Source organism: Aythya marila (assembly GCF_965140915.1).
Source record: "Aythya marila genome assembly, chromosome: 4".
Lineage (NCBI taxonomy): Eukaryota > Metazoa > Chordata > Aves > Anseriformes > Anatidae > Aythya > Aythya marila.
In genome coordinates this window covers 41,262,490-41,279,925 of record NC_139045.1, presented here as the reverse complement: position 1 = coordinate 41,279,925, position 17,436 = coordinate 41,262,490, and the positions used below count along the sequence as shown (strand labels likewise).

Genomic DNA, 17,436 nt, shown 5'->3' with positions numbered 1-17,436 from the left:
CCATCTATGTACCTTGTAGTTTTTTTGTTATTGTCACCTTCATCAGTTCCTTCATGCAGTTAGATTAAATTTTTTTTGAGAACTAAGTATTGAGAATATATCCATACTTTATAGAATGGAATATTAATATTTTCTGTGCCTTTCCAATTCTCCATTTTGAAATGATTTCATTTTCTTTTCTATTTTCTGCTGTGCATTGACCTGGTTTTCTTTAAGAGAACTGGAATTAAAGCTTTGAAAGATTTCAGTATTCACAGAAGAGTTCTTCAGTTGTCACACATTTAATCAGATCCTGTGCATTGTTGAGGATGAAGATTTGTTTCTTCTCTACAAAAAAAAAAAAAAAAAAAAAAGCACTAGAGGGATAGGCTATGTAAAAATGTAGTCTCTTGGTCATTCTCTGTTTCAACATTTTCCAGCCTAGATGATCTTTTTCACAGTGAGCTTTTTAAAGACAAAAAGTAGATTAGAACTTGGATAAGAGTGAAGAGGAACAGAACAGGTCGTGCTTCTGGCTGCTATATAGAGTTAAGTAGACTCGGAAAGGAACTGGAAGCCACGTTACAGATACAGTTCTTGCAAATCTAGTGTCTTCACATCCGAGTAGTGCGGCATTGCACACAGTGATGGGGGAGCCAGCATGGAGCCCTGCAGGAGGAGGGAGAGTTGAGGTTCTGTTTGGCCCAATTTAGTTTGAGCTCTTGCTTGGGGGGCCATATGGTTATGTCTCTAAGACAAGACCGACTGAGATTTTTTTAGTTTGTGAGACCAAAAGATAGACTACAGCAAAAATTACATCTGTGCATCATTAGTGTAGGAACTGTAGCCTAAGTGTTATAAGTTTCCACAGACAAGATGTAGTAGAAGTTAAGAGAAATAGCTCTTGAGCCTTGAGGAAATCTGCAAAAAGTTAAACAGGGTATGAACAAAATCCTCTGAAATACATGCAGATGGAGTGACGAAGAGAGAATTGGGTCACAGAATGCTGCAGAAGGAAACCTGCATCTCTACAACTGTGAGTGATCAAGTTACTGGGTCTTAAAAAGCCACTGCCTCTTAGCTGGATGTTGCTGCTCCTTGAGTCCTGTTAATATGCAGTGTAATGAATTGAAACTGAAATGATGAGGAGAGAGTGAGGGATGAGTTGCAGTCAGAAAAGAAAGTGGTAGCACGTGGCAGGAGAGCATGATGGAGTGCGGTGCCATTCCAAAGAACAGGAATAGAAAAGAGGAGGAGGCTGATAGCAGCCAAAATAGGCGAGGAAAGATTAATGAGTAGTGTCGGGAGGGAGTAGACTGGAACGGGAAGGAGGCAGCCAGTGACACAAATGTTGTAGCTTGAAGAGCTGATGATGGCACTGCTCTCAGATCCAGTGACAGGCAGTGGGTGTTTTTAAAGCATTGCAATTCCTTGCTGGCACTCCTTTCAAAGTGTGTACATACACACAATTATGAAAATATAAAAGTATCTATATTTAAACGTATAAATTGCCTTTACTTAGGCTTTTCAGATTGATTGCAACTGGGGAACAAAGAAACCTTTGCACTAATCACTAGGCTAAACTCACTGGCTTCAAAGACAATCAGGATTTGGTGTGACACATGATGCTTAGAACTTCCCAGTCCACAAGCTTTTTAAGGATACTTGAAAGCAGACAAACCATCTTGGATAAAAACATAGGAAATGAGGAACTGAGAGTGGGCCTACTTGGTTTTTGCTGTCCAATGTAAATGGATTTTCCTGTGCAGTTGTATCTGTCAGTGTGCTCAAAACAGCAAAGAAATGGTCATGAAGGAGCCTTGAGGATATATATTTATGGAAGGGCTGATGTTTTGAAAGAAGTCAAATATTGTGTATGTTTAAAGATGGTGATAATAGGTTTTGTGTTCAAACAAACCCAGAGCAGTAAGTATATTTTTCCATTCTCAAATCCGTAAAATTTGAGTATGAAAACACCCCAAACCACATGCTTACTCGCATCTTTCAGAGAGCATGTAATAGCTAGCTTTGTTGTTAATAATAAATGGTTATGTAACACTGCGTGTATAATTGTTTTTCCTCAGACAGCAGCAATTTTTGAATGCTTTTGTCTTGAATGTATGCTTACAAAAACTTACCACTGTGCCAGAGAAGTTTGCCTTTAGAAAAGCCATCTCTTAAATGGCTAAAACTACGTCTCTGTCATCTGATCTTAGAATGTAATTGTAAGTACAGCATCATTTTCACACTGATTAATTATCTTCATAGGTAAAACTCACATTTGAAACATCAATATTTGAGCCTGAAGGAACATCTCAGCAAAGGAGCAAGCGGGCACAGTCAAGTATGAACAACCTGGTTCGGCTTTTGTGGGGGGAAGACAGCGCGGACCTTCAACAGGCGACACGAGATGTGCCTCATATTGTTATGTTCCTCTCACTGAAACTGGACTCTGAAACATCTAAGGATGAGGTATGTTGCAAACTAAGAAAAATGAAGGTGAAAGATAAAAACTGACAACAGCAAATGTTATGTCTGTTGGTATTAAAAAATAAATAAATCCTGGTAATCATTTTGAATAGCCTGCCAAATATCTTTTTTTGACAGAAACAAGGCCTGAAATTCCAGGGGGGGGCAGCATCATTGCTGGCAAATTCTAATTATGCTTGAAATCACTTCGGCAGTACTGAATGTCTTGATAGAAAGAACAGACCAGGTGTTAACAGAGAAAGCAGAGGCAAATTCAGAAGTTCATTGTTGTCTCCCAAAAGCTCACTGTGACGTTTTCAATGCACCTCTCAAACTTGAAGTATGAAATCCTCCTAATCAAAAAAAGCTTTTCCCCAGCAGGAGCAGTTGGCAGCCTTCATACATAATCTGTCTAGTGCCTCCTGTTTTGAAATGCTAATGTGCCTTTTCTTAGAAGACTCTTGCTTGCATGTCTGCTGCTTGCAGCCAACTGTTGATTCTTGCATGGGCAACATTTTTTGAGCTACCCAAGTACTCTTTCTTTGTCCCATAAAGTTCCCTTTCACTGCTCTTTCCTTTCATGCTCCTCAGAAAACTTGTGCCAGTGTATGTATAACCCTTTGTAAGTTTGTGTGGATGTTGTTCCTGGCGTAGCCATAGCTACAAAGGCTCCGGTCAGAATGCAGGGCAGGCACAGAACCGTGGGGAGGGCTGAGCTTGGCCTGAAAATGACAAATGGCCAAAGTGGACTCTTCAGAAACAGACGTTGGAAAAAGACTCTTGTCCCCGTCCGTAGAGTCTCCTCAGATTTAATATAGGCCCCAGTGACTTATATTATCTGTGCTGTGGAGGTAACAAATGAAACAGTTTTTTCCAGTCTCTGGGGACTGGTGGGACAGTGACAGAGTGGGGAGCAGAAGACAAACAGTTCTTTTTCCCTCCCCTAATTAGTCAGATCCAGGCAGCACTCCATCCCTTCTCTGGGATGTCTTTAGCTTTTTAATACTATTTTTCAACTGATAGAAGTCAGTATTGCTTTGATCTACTATAGAGAAAGTGTTACACATAATGGAGTTTATTTTCTAAAGACAGGGTTAGGGAGGAGAACCCTAGAAAATTGCATGATATTATGATACCATTAAAAATGTTGTATAGTTTGCAGAGTCAGTTGTGTGAAAGCTAGGAAATGACAGATTTATGGCTGCTTGTGCAACTTTGAGACATTTTGTATATATTTAGCATGACATTGTCTGTATTATTTTTTTCTGAAAGATGCCAGTCTTGTGTAGAGCAGAAGATGATGGACAGATGAGTATGTATAAATAAGGCTTAATAGGCAGCCATAAATCCAGTACTTCATAACTCTGGAGTACTCGACTTTGTAATATAAATCATGTGCTTTTTAACCCTAATATTTTTAAGGTAACGTGTGCTTCATTATGTATTGCAGCTACATACTGACACTGTAAGCTTTGGTTTGCAGTTCTTTCCAATCTTGTGTAAGAGACTATAGGTTTTCATAGAAGGTACCTTCAGTAGAAATTATATCAAACTCTTGCAAATTTTATAGAACCTTCTTTCTGTGATTTATACACACACACACACACACACAACTGAGACTGCTTTCATTAAAACATACAAAGCCACGGTATTTTTCTGCTTTGGTATTTCCCTGTAATAAAAATTAACAAAAAAGCTCATTTAGCTGTGAATTAAATAAATGTTACATGTGTGGAACAGCTGTGGGCAATTGTTGTAGACTTAAGTGACCAAGAAAACATTGGTCTTTAGATAAATTTTATGAAATATTAAAATATAAAAAAATAAAGAAATCAAGGTCTCTGTCTCCCCTGTTGCAAGGTAAATAGATATGCAAATGCCTAATGGTAACACCTGCACTTCAGAGTAAATGGAACAGTGCTTTCTTGCCCCATTCTTTCTCTACTTTCTCCCTAGAAACAGGATTAAGTCAGAATGTTGAGCTGAGGTAAAAGAGGGATCATATTGCACTTTTTCTCCCTTCACACTGTGGAAGAATTGTTTCCCGATAAGTCTTGGCAGTTATGTAGCCCCAGATAGTCTCTAATGTGCAGATATGCTCTGCTGGTGTAATCGAGCTCTTTAAAACATATATTAACAAAAGACCACTGGCTTCTCCGAGGCATTTGTCTTTAGTTTCATTCGGTATACAGTAAGCGACATTTATCCTGTAGATTTACTTTTCCAGACTTAGTTTACAGTATTTCAAATTAGCACTGAATTACTATACACCCACGCCATCTTGCACAATCGAAAAATATAATGGCCCTTTACTAAGTTTCTTTACCCATATCCAAAGGAAGCACCGTATGCAGATCACATCCTTGCAAACAGTGGCAACTAGGGCTAGTTACTAATTCTTCCACTTGTGAGCCTTTGGCACCCAAAGATCAAATTAATGATCTCTGAGACTTGTAAACTCAATCTGACAGTCACAAAGGAAAGTATTTAGGACGTTAGCATGTGTGTAGTGAGAAAGTTTGATCTTGTCTTTTATGCTTTAATTCCAGGTAGGTGTTATGATTATAACATACATTATTTGTACCAACATGCGTTATTTGCACCAGCAGACGTTACAACATCTTTATGCATTTGAACTGGTTTTGGTGATACCATGTTTTAGAAGAAATGGCCTTTGTATTCCTTCTACATGACAGTTTTACTGGTAGCACGTGGTTAGTACGTGTGCAAAGTAGGTGTTACTGAGTAGGCTGTTGAGATATCTTCGTTCTTACAGACACTTGGGCTTCCTGTAGCATTTCACTCCATTTTTATTATTTCTAAATGAATCTTGAAGAATTTATAGCGTTCTTTTAATCTGTAATTTATTTTTACTCTCGTATAAGGTGCAATTTAAAGCATCTTTTGTCAGTGTACTGTGAGGACAGTAGGAATTTTTTTATCTAGTCAGCATCGTTACGACACAATTCCTTTTATCCATTTTGTTTGTTGTCAAGACTGTGCTGAGTGAAAAAAAAAAAAAAAAAACAAACAATTTAGGCTGAGTTTGAGAAATAAAGAAAACAGAAATAAATAAAAGGGCAGCTGATAAGTTAAAGGCTAAGCCTTCAATTTAGATACTCTGTCCAGGTTTTGGGTGTTTGGGTTGGGGGAGGGTTCACATTTAAAAAACAAACAAACGAAAAGTGCTTCTAAGCTGTCGGATATAATGGTATTCTTCATCTTACTCTGAAGACAGCTGATCTTGTATGGAAGTATGTGCTGAACCTTGCTAACAACTCATTACTGTGTATATATATGATGCATCTAAGACCTTTTGTTGCAGTTGTCTTTTCTTTCCCTGGGAAAGTGTTCAGAGAATTCTCAAATGAATTTTGCGTAAAGGCCCCAGTTCATAGGAAGGAGTGGAAAAGACAGAATGTTTTCTTTCTAGCCCTTTGTAATGCTGTAATTAGAAAATGGCATTTTTTTTCTCCTGCTGAGGGATTGACTTAAGAAAAAAAAAATCTGTGCTACTAATGAGTATTTGAAAATAGAGCTAATTAAATTGGATAAGAATGAAGAGTTTGCCAGGTCCTTCTACAATGAAACTTTATATACTTTTAATCTTGATGAAGGAAAATTTTCTAATGGATATTGGCACTGAGCAATAAAATAGCAAGATTAATCATATTGGTGTTTCTTTTGCTTGTGTAGAAAGATAATTTAGCCTCCCCTTTGCATTGGACAGGCTTAGTATTATACAGATTATTTCTGACCATCATGATTTGGCAGAAAGCAAAAGTAGTTCACTTATTACTGCTTTATTGTTACAGTTCCTTAAATAATATAAAAATTTGCAGCATACTTAAAATTATTTTAATACAATAGCATTATATTAAAGAACTAGTTAGAAAAATATAAATAACTGTTACAAATATTTGTGTTTATTGAACTTCAGTTTAAGATTGACCTTTTTAAGCATATGATGATAGTTTGTGTTTTTGTGATAGAACTGTTAATGGTTTTATACATTATTTGAATGTATACCTCAGTTTTATTTTTTTGCTGTAGATGTAGGGTGATTAGGTAGGGCTACAGCGAGAGATGAGGATTCCTATATTCTTATGTGTTGGTTTTCAAGAGTTGTCCTCTTGATGGGCTCTTAAATCACAATTTAAATACTTAAGGAACTATACAAATGTTAGCAATCTCTTGGAATCTGATTTGTTAACAATGTATTTAAAACCATAAAATTCAGTGGCAGTGCTATTTGTCATTTTATGTTTCTCCATATGATAGTGATTCAAAATAAGTCCTACCTTTCTATAAAGCAGAAATTAAATTGTTGTAAACATTCATGTTTTAGAACTTTCCCAGTAAGCCCAAGCATGCATTGCTTGTTTTGATATCAAAACAAATGTTCAAAAATGTAAAAAATATATATATATATATAAATGATACCAGTAAAAAAAAAAAAAAACAAAACAAAACTTTTTGTTTGTTTGTTTTATTTGTGTTTGCTTTGCTTAACTAACAGTTAGTTTTGTTCACAGCAAGAAATTCTTTATCAGTACCCCATATCGGAAGCATCCCAAAAACTCAAAAATGTGAGGGGAATATTTCTCACGCTCTCTGACATACTGGAAAGTGTTACTGGTACCCAGATTATCAGGTAAAAGTATTTTGAAATTTTATGTATTACTACTTCTAATATTTTATATGTATGTGTACAGAACAATGTACGTGGGTCATGTGCTGCTATCTTGCTATTTTGGCTGAGAAGTTTTAGCACAGTGCTTTAACTGTGCTTAAAAAAATTCTATTTAATAAAAGCATGTTACTAATTTAGCGATCGCTACAATGCAGATTGATTCTTAACAGCAGCTACTAAGCTGCTGATCATTTACATGTACCAGTATTCTACTGCAATGTCACATGAATTGGCACTGAGGTGTGTTTACCACTTTTAAATGCTTGTGCATTATTAATAGGAATTCTCTCCTATAGAAGCATTTTTGACATCTGAAAAAAACCAAGTCAATCCATTTATGGATGATCTGTACGTGCAGTATTATCAGAAAGACAGTACAGAAATCCATGATGACTTCAAATCACATTTCCTGTTAAGTTCTCCATTCCCCATGTTTAGATGAATTCTCAAAATATGAAAGCACCTCTGCTGGTCTCTATGTTTCGTCTGTTTCGACTGTTTCGTCTTTTCAAGAAATATAATAGAAAATGCCCAGCTCTTCTATGAAGCTTTTTCTGTCAGAAGAGTAAATTATGATCAGTGTGTGTGTATTAGTACTGGTTTGACCTCTTACTTGGAAGTGAAATAAGAGTGTCTTTGAGTTTTCTAATAATTAATGTAATTATCTAGCCCAGTTGCATGCCTGTTACTTTACATGAACATAAGACTTTGTATCTAAAATACATATAAATCATTCCAGCTTTAATGGTGACCTTTTATAACTGCATACTGTTAATGGAAATACTCCCGGCTTAATTTTTCTAGTTCCTCCCTTTTCTTATGTGAAAAACTGGTTCAAGTTGTTTACTGGAAAGAATGTGACAAGTTGCTTGTAATTGGCCTTCCTGAAGAAAAGTGAGTTTTAAATATTTCTTTTTTTTCCTTATTTTTCTCAAGTACAGTCCTCAAATTGTACTGTTCTCCTATCAAAAAGCAAGAAAGGGAGGGTTTACAATGTACTCTTCTTAGTATACTTTTCTTAGTATACATAGATTTTTTAGTATACATAGATTTTATAGCAGCTATCCCACTTCTTGGATCAACTTTGTACACATCTTTTATATAGACCTTGTTACAATTTCCTTTTTACTCCTTATGAAGGGAATGAGTTCTCATTACATCTCAGAAATACATATAAACTGTAAAACAGTAATTTTCAGTGTTTGTTAAAGTCATGTCCTAATTAGAGACTACTGAATAACAAGAGTAGTATTAGGTATTTATGTGTTCTAGGAGGCAAGAAGTGCAGATTTTTTTTTCCAGCTTTACTACTATGTCTGTGTGGTCATGGGCAAATCACTCAAAGGAAAATTCTTATACAGTACGATAAAGTATATTTTGCTTGCAATCTATCACTAGTTATGAATGCATCTCTCTTCAGAAGATGCCTATGTGTGTTGACGGTAGTTAAAGATGTTATAAACATAGATGTATGTTTGAAATTTTTTTTAGTGTGCCACTTTCCCAGTTAAGGATCATGTTGGAAAATGTTGTCAGGACCTTAAAATTTATGTACAGCTCTTTAGACAGGTGAGTTATTTCAAAAGTATTTTCTTTTCAGTCACTAGTTTTTAACTGATGCTCACTGAAAAAGCTTTTTTTTTTTAATGTTTATATGGATTTTCTTTGCATGTTCCTTCACCTTTGCACAAAACCAGGATTCTGTTCTTGACTTTTTGTTTCAGTCTTAACACTAGTAAGACTCTTTTTAAAAAGTCTCTGTTATTTCAGAAAATTTGGTCCTTGATTAGGTTAAATCATTCACATAACCAATGTCACTCTAGATGTCAACAGCACTCTGCAAATGTGTTAAAGCACTGTCTGTAAAACGCACATATGAATCACAGTGTTATATTTGTAATAAAATAAACACTTCAGACTTCTCAACTTTATTTGGCAGAGTTCTCTGCATTTGGAAATCACCCAGAAAATTTTCAGTCTGACTGTAACCTAAATAAAATTGCCAAGGTAGGCTATTCATATGCTTGCATTCAATTCAGGGTGTAAGTGTGTATGCCATGGAGAAAATCCTAGCATTTATATTTTGTGCTGTTCAACACAGAGAAATGTAGAAATATAGAAAGAATAATCACATGTAATATCAAGCCGTATCTTTTTCTTACAGCATTTTTAACGTCACTTCACTATGAGCAACTTACCCTTGCTATACTTGCAGCTATTTAAATGCATCTCAGAAAACATTTAGCTTTGAATATGAAGGGTAAAGTAGGTCGTTTTTATGTTAAGTATAGCAGACTATTTAGAAATGTAGAATTTTTTTATACTTTCTGAAGGAAAGTCATACAGTGATGTCTAGCACACCAAAGTAATTAAATTATTAAAATAAAGACAAAGAAGAATCTGAATTTCTGAAAGGATGAATCTGATCATTGCCTCATCTTATGTTGCTCTCAGATATCCACTATAATACTGTACTGCTTTCAGCTAGGCAGGCAGCGTCATCTTTGTATGTATGTACTGTCTGCATATTGGCCTGGTGTTTGTTTAAAGTGAATGTTAAAAAATTCAAATGTATTATTGTGCTGTAAAAAGACTTATATAGAATAGAGGGTTATATAAACAAGCTATACATTTCTTGATGATATTCTAACTTGGAATTCATGTTTGTTCAGTGCTTTTTGCCAGGTGGAAAATGTTTCTCGTCTGGATCATTTTTTCAACCTCTTCTTCCAGCGAGCACTTCAGCCTGCAAGATTCAACTCAAATGCCAGCTCCAGTGCTCAATACAATGATACCTTCAGTGCCTTATTCTTAGACAATCTCCCAGGCTTGCGCTGGCTGACATTGCCTCAGGAAATCAAGGTAATCTTGTTTTCACATCTCTTCAGAAAAACTTATACATGAAAGGCCAGAAAATTGACTCAGGTCTTGCATATATCATTTGGTGTCATCGTGTAATTTAAATGTGCTTTACCCATCCAAAGCCACCATTTTTCCTCCAGGATCTTTTATTTAAATTTAGAAGTATGGAGTCAATTCCAGAGGAAACAGAATGCTATTGTGAGTGTAGTTTGGTGATTTCCTTTTCTTCTATTTTATTTCTTTTCTTTTCTATTTTTCTTCTGTTTTTCTATTTCTTCTATTGTGCCTGATGTGACATTTCTTAACTGTTTGGTGGGGTCCTTAGAACCAGTTTAAACATTCTTAGTTCTTAGAACTAGTTTAAACATTCGGATATTCCTTGCACCTACTTTCTTTTCAGTAGTGTGACTTGGGGTAGCAATCATCTCACCTTTTCTTCAGTCTGTGATAGAACTACAGTTGAGGTGCTAATCCTGATCTCTTCCTACTAATGAATGGGGAAAATTCAGCAATTCACTTGTTCTAGTCCAGCTTTTTGCTTTAGTATTAGATGAATCATGGCTGAGGACTCTAACTATGAAGACAGCCTGAAGTGAAGGGACCATCTCAAACAGGCATGTCTATACTGTAGGTATTTAATGAAATGCAGCCTCATTCAAGGACTAAACATGTGACCAAGTAGCTAAAATCTGTTGGTCTTCAATGAGACAGACACATTTTGAAATTTTACTCTTTTCTATTTAAAACAGTCTTATTAACATATAAAACTCTAATATCTAGTCAAGTTCCTGTTGAGAAGGTTACTTTCCATACAATGCACATACTGTAATGACAATTTCCTACTAATTTATATATTATCCTATATTCCGGAAGTATCAGGTATTGTAGTAAGGCAGGGTGGACCCCTTAGATTTTCAGGTTTCACTTCAGGGTTTAGAATGAGTGAAAGAAAGATTTACTGCATTTTCATTTTCCATCCTCCAGTGAATATTAGTGAATCTAGGGAATCATGTTTTGTTTACCTTCATGATTTTTAAGTATTTTCAACCCTTCAGTTAGGAAGTTATTTTCCATATCATGTGAAGAGTTGTTTGCATATCATATTTATGTCAGCATGTGTTTTTACTAAATTTCACAGCAGAAAAAAAATGAAGCTGGAAAGATGTTAAGGGTATGTTAGTGCCGTCCTTCTAGAGTTTGTTTTCTTTAGTAACTATTTGCCATGATTTAATGCAGATGAAACAGTTGGAAAATTTTAAGCTGGGAGTTTTCTTCCATGGAAAGACCCAAAATATTTGTATGTTTGTGGCTAACACAGTTAAGGTTAATACTAATTATTAGACAACGATTGTGATCTGAGCTGACCAGAAGCTGTTACCTAAACTTATTTAATGAGTAACAGGAAAGAGACTTTGCAACAATCTTCACTGTTGTCCATGAAAGTAAAGACACCGTGCAATGGAAAATTACAAGTTCTTCTCAGAATGGCTCTGCAAGAGGACTGAGTTTGGATGCTCAAATGACCTTACTTCTGCAGTGGTGTGCTCAAATAAAGAATCTATAAAGAGCAAATTATTAACTAAGACTTACCTCGCTTTCTGAATTGCATGTTTAATGAGAAGACCTTGTGTATGATTTTTGTAAGTCTGCTTTCTGGGGAGGGAATAAGTGGTAAGTCTTTCAACTTGAATATTGACAGGGTTTCCAGACTTGTTTCAGGCTTGCTACTGTTCATTAATAAAAGTTGCCATGGACATTGCAAGCTATGCATCACTGAGTGCCATTCATTACTAAACAGATTCCTGTTTGCTAGTGCAGACTTCTCTCTCCTTTCTCCATAATACAAATTGTCTTCTTTGACTTGGTTAGCAGACCCATAATGATTTAGTTCTCTCTCCCTTGCCCCATGGTATCTGTTTAGATACATTTTTGCTAAACGTGCTGGATATGTTGGGGAGAATTTAGTCCAACTGCTGCATTTATACTACATGTTATGTATGTTGCAGCTACAGAAGTGTGTATTCCCTGAGTGTCTCAAGAAAGTTACTTGTATATCATAACTCCGGAGTTATATCTACTATCCAAGTGAAAAATCTAGGGGGGTGCACATAGTCCTGTAACATACACATCCACTCACTTGCAAAATCCATGCTCCATAACCAAGGGGAATAAAATGTTTATGCAATACGTAATTGTGGAATATGGCCAATCTGCAGTCTAATATACATTAGAAATGTAACTCAGTGTATCTCCGTTGTCACATGTTCTTACACAGGAAATGACATGTTTATTTTCTTGTGCTATTTGGTGACAATTTTTTTTTTCTCCATGTCTTTTTTCCTCCATGCTTTTTTTCTTCTCTCTTACGTTTCTGCAGGGAGAGACTGTAACAGTTTGTTCTCTACCTTAGCTTTCAGGTTGCTTCCTTTCTTGTAAAATTCCAGGAATTTAGAAAACAATGTATTTTATTTTATATGTATGATATGAACAGGGGGTTCCAAAATTACCTTAGATCATCCACATCTGTAAGAATTATTTTTTTTTTCCTAGAAAAAAGAGGAAATTTCTGCAACATAAGTTTTAGTGAAGATCTTTTTATTTGTGTATTCTTTGGAGAATACAAATGTCAGTTGCTTGTTGGGCAGAAAGCCATTTATATCTTAACTGGGGAAAAAGCTGAGAGGTTGGTTAGTTTGTTGACTGCCAACAGCGTAGCTGACATTTCTGTTTGCAAAACTGGCTGTATTTCAATTAGAGTCAGCTTGTTTATATAGCCCAAGGAGTTTGTCATGGTGGGTTTAGGTTCTTTTCATTAGTAGCACATTTATGTCGTGAACTTCAGTGGCTAGTACAATATTCTTTAAAGCAAAGTATTTTTAGTAAAATTTGAGTTAACTAACCTCCTGAAGTAAGAGAAATGCAAAAGCATAGAGCAGTATAAGCAGAACAGAGCTAATGTATGAGAAAGTACTGCAGAATTCCATAGAAACAAAAACCAAATGTATTGTGAAAAAGATTTGTCTAATAACTCAGTTGGATATAGTAGCTTGCCAGATTTCTGTGTTGTCTCTAGCCTTCGAGGAGTAGTCACTAGGCCTCATATTTTAAACCACGCTGGAATAAGGGACATCTCCTTTATATACAGAACAGCGGGTCAGAAGGCAAGCAAGCAGAGAAATTTTAGTCTCAAAGAGGGAAATGCATAGCAATTGAAGAATATTTCTTTAATCTAATAAATTGAGGTGTTCCTGATACCTGATACTGCAATTTTTCTCCATTCACTTTGTACATGTGAATCCTAATCTTCTCAGATTAGCAAGATAAAGTGAACTATCTATTAGTGAATATGCTGATATTGTAAATTAATGTGTTAGAAGAGTCTATTAAAATGTTTAAATATTTCAGATGGAAATTGACACAGCACTGAGCGACCTTGAAGCAGCTGATTTTGCAGAACTGGTAAACATTTGTCTTAGTTATTTGCATTGCACAGTATCCCTTTACCTTGCTCATATTCAGTAGCTTAAAAAAGCACTAACTACAAACTCATCCATGTTTTGAAATCAAGTGGGAGTCAAAGTAAAAGTATACTGCATTACTCTTGTTTTAAGACGGATCAATTTTACCCATTTTTATCCTGAATTTTACTCTATGGTTAATGTTACCATATTGTAATCCTCTAGGATTAGTCACTGAGAAACATCATTTACTATAATTTAAGTCCATGGGTTATTTACAAGAACACTCTAATTTCAACATAACTGTTGTTTGTTGTTCCTTTTTCTTTGTATAGAAACTGTCTCCTTCCCAAGCAATTGCGAATAAAACGCAAAGCTTCTGTGGAGCTCAGAGAACTTGAGTTATCAGTTTGAATAAAACAATTACAAGTTATGCATACTTTTAACGCTCATAAAGAAGAAGATAGTAATTTACTCGAGTATATGTTCTTTAATTCCTCTACAGGATAGTGAGATGTAAACATACTGAATTTTCAATTTTACTTCTGAAAGAGCTTTCTTAAAATCACATTTCAGAATAATTATGTGTATTTTTAAATTATTATAATTATAATATACCTAATAAAGAATATAATTTTAAAATATTAGGTGTGAAGAACAGGTGCTTGATTTAGTATATTTAGTATAACAATTTGGGACATAGATATTCTTCATTACTAAAAATAGCTAAAGTTGCTTAAAGCTTAAAATATAAATTAGGTAAATGTACAGTCAATGTTTTGAAAGAACAAAAAACAAAATATGGATGAATATTTACAGAAAAGGATGTTTAGGTTGTATTTTATTTCAAAGAAACTGATTGCACCCAATAATTTAAAATATTCTAGACTCCATATAAAGTTAGTCTTCACTGAGACCAATGGGCATCTAAACTAAAAAAAAAATAACAAATAGGTGTATTTGGGGTAAAATTGCAAATACTGGATAAGAAAATGCTTTGACCTGGAAGTTTTGCTCTAGGAGGGCCTCTGGTGTCAGTAGTTATGCTTCAGTTACTTTGCTGTTAAGAATTGTGAGAATTAGCATATCCTACAAAAATAGTTTATGAATAGATAAACACTGGATAGGAAAACTGAGCATCTTACCTTGAGCTGAAAATTGTTAGAGAAAACTGTAGTGACATGAAAATCTATAACGGAGGCTAAAAACTTTGTATTTCTCTTAACTGCTCAAAATACCGTTATTAATGCCTTTCTGATGCCCTCATGATATAAGAAGTCAAAATACTGAATAAGTCTGATTACAGCTGATTGGAATTAAATGTTTTACTTGTATCACTCAAAAATTCTGAACTAAAAATCCATGCCTTTGTTCACAGTCTGAAGATTACTACGACATGAGAAGATTATATGTGATTATGGGCTCTTGTCTCTTCTACAAGGTAGTATTACTGATTAAGGTCTATAGATTAAGAAAATACAACTTCTAGAAATCTAACCCAGTCACGGAGTAACTCTTTTCAGAACCTTACAAATAGGAGAAATATGTGATTACTTTAAGTGTAATTTTAGTGACACAAAACTCAAACACCATAACAACAAAAAAAGATTTCATGAAGTGAAATGTGCTATATGATCAATAAGGACAAAATACTTGTTTGAAGTTGTCCTACGTAAATTCTGTCATATGACCCGTGGATTGAAGAAAGACGGTATTATGAGATTAAAATCACACTTGAATTGATTCAGTGTGATATTCTAACAGTATCTCTTTGTGGGGACATTGCTATTATTTAATAGAGACAACAGCTCCTCTATTTTTAATGGGTCTTCAAATCAAAGACTTGAAAATTTGGATCAACAGCTTTTTTCTCTTCGACCTTAATTATAAATTTATTTTACTAAATATAGATAATGTATTTGACAATATAAAGAAAGAGAAAGATAACAGTTGTAGCTTTAAGAAATTTATTGTCATCCAATTGATCTTTATGCCAGTAGCATTATGAGAGTAAACTGTCAGCATAATTTTTTTTGCATAGTTTTGTCAGCACATTTCTTACTGAATACGCTTCCTTTTCTGTGTTTAATTAAGGGTTACTTGATCGGTAATCACTTGCCAAAGGAAGATCTTATTGATATAGGTTTATATAGCCGGCACTATTGTCTGTTACCCTTGGCAGCAGAACAGAAGATTGGTCAGTTAGTGATATGGCGGGAGGTATTTCCACAGCATCACATCCAGCCATGCGAAGTGTCAAGTTTTACAGGATACAGAGAACCTGAAGCAAGATACTTCTTATTGATAGTTGGCTTGGTAAGTTAACACCTGCAGTATGCCCCTTCTCCTGTGCTCTGTGTTGGTGTTGGGTATTGTCTGTTGTTCAGTAAGATCATAAATTTACACCTGTTAATTTAGTAATTTTAGAAAATACTCATATTGTAGCAGTTCATGGGATAGAATTTCTCAGGTAGTACAATAATTTCTATGTCTGTAAAGCTTGCAAGTTCTAATAATTCTCGTTACCTTTTCTACTTTCTCACTTCAGTTGAAAATGTTTTTACTTTCATGATTTTGTATTTTCAGATAACTCACTTAAGATTTTTTTAATGTGTTGTGCGTTCTTTTTGCCTTTTTTTAAAGGCAAGTATCTAATGAGTGAGTAAATCATACTCTTTTTTGTTTGCATGTTAACTTAGATAACATGTAAGGAGAAAGATCTCCTTGGACATGATTTGATTAGAAAAATAAAAAACTCCTCTGGGGAGGAGGAAGGACTGCTGAATATTGTGCTGGTTTTTGTCCAAGTATCTGATAAGATATAATGCTATATTTGAAATCAGAGGCTAATGTTGCTACCTCCATGTTTACAGAGACACTTCATGCTGTGTGTTCTGCTAGAGGCAGGAGGCTGTGCATCAAAAGCCATTGGGAATCCAGGACCAGACTGTATATATGTAGATCAGGTCAAAGCCACTATACTTCAGCTGGAAGGAATAGATGCCAGCATAGAGGAAAGGCTAGATTCTCCTTCCATTCCACCTTTATCTTGTGCAGACTGGTTCCTTCCTGCAACACGTGACAAACTGGAGAGCTTGACCACCTCACCCATCCTAAGCAAGATACAAAATGCTTCCAAAACAGTAACTACTCCAGCAAGCAAAAGGACCCTGTTTGGTGACTCATCCTTAACGACACGTAAGCCAAGTCCTACGAGAAGCAGTGGAGGACCTGACCATGGCAATGAAGGTCCCGCAGAAGATGAAAGCAGTAATCCACAAGCTGTAGCTGATCAGGTCTGAGAACAGGGACAAAGCAAATTGTTCAAGGTTCTTCTGGGCTTGGGGGAGGTAGCAATTCTTCTAAAAAATCACGAACTAAAAACAAACAAACAGGGAAAAAAAAAAAAACTACGAGTAAATAAAAATTCAAGAGTTACTGAATTCAGTAGAAAATACTGCTGTCTTGGGAAGCTTTGGGTCAGCCTCACAGCCATCACATTTTTTATTGTGATTATTATCACTTCTAAATATTTGGTTTTCGGATGACTAAATTGGGCACAGCTGTGTTGGAATCAGCAGAAGTAATTGGAGAATATCCCCAAAATAATAATGGTGTAAACAAAAGTGATTATGACAACTTGCTGTACAGTTGTACAACTGTTTCTAATCAATTTCAGCCTAAAATAGACTAAAATACATTTATGTTAGTTGATGCAACTGAGCCTTTTTAAAAGCACTATTTTTTTTTCTTTTAAATAGGTGATTTCCTGGTTTGATTTTGTTCTTTCCTTACCTTTATTTTGTCTGTTAGTTCATCTATCTATTTGTTTTTCAGGTCACTAGAAAAAAACATACCCTACCAAATCCATTTAATTTAGGAAACCCTAAAAAGAACCTGTCAGAAAAGGATATAGAACTCTTTAATGCTATCAAGTAAGATTTTTTTTTATTAAATATTTGATTTTTAAGGTCA

At 35.2% G+C, this 17,436-nt stretch overlaps 1 protein-coding gene across 2 annotated transcripts in view; it reads left to right on the top strand.

Moving 5' to 3' along the window:
* The window catches only part of INTU (inturned planar cell polarity protein), a gene marked incomplete at its 5' end in the record, with an annotated part of 47,852 nt that overhangs the window by 22,789 nt on the left and 7,627 nt on the right, over positions 1 to 17,436 (top strand). For both annotated transcript variants that reach the window (XM_082760122.1, XM_082760121.1), the window contains 10 exons: positions 2,248 to 2,451; positions 6,984 to 7,102; positions 7,946 to 8,035; positions 8,633 to 8,710; positions 9,814 to 10,003; positions 13,409 to 13,462; positions 14,840 to 14,902; positions 15,556 to 15,777; positions 16,335 to 16,757; positions 17,299 to 17,396. In XM_082760122.1, the coding sequence (XP_082616248.1) occupies positions 2,248 to 2,451; positions 6,984 to 7,102; positions 7,946 to 8,035; positions 8,633 to 8,710; positions 9,814 to 10,003; positions 13,409 to 13,462; positions 14,840 to 14,902; positions 15,556 to 15,777; positions 16,335 to 16,757; positions 17,299 to 17,396 (1,541 nt within the window). The remainder of the gene's footprint in view (positions 1 to 2,247; positions 2,452 to 6,983; positions 7,103 to 7,945; positions 8,036 to 8,632; positions 8,711 to 9,813; positions 10,004 to 13,408; positions 13,463 to 14,839; positions 14,903 to 15,555; positions 15,778 to 16,334; positions 16,758 to 17,298; positions 17,397 to 17,436) is intronic.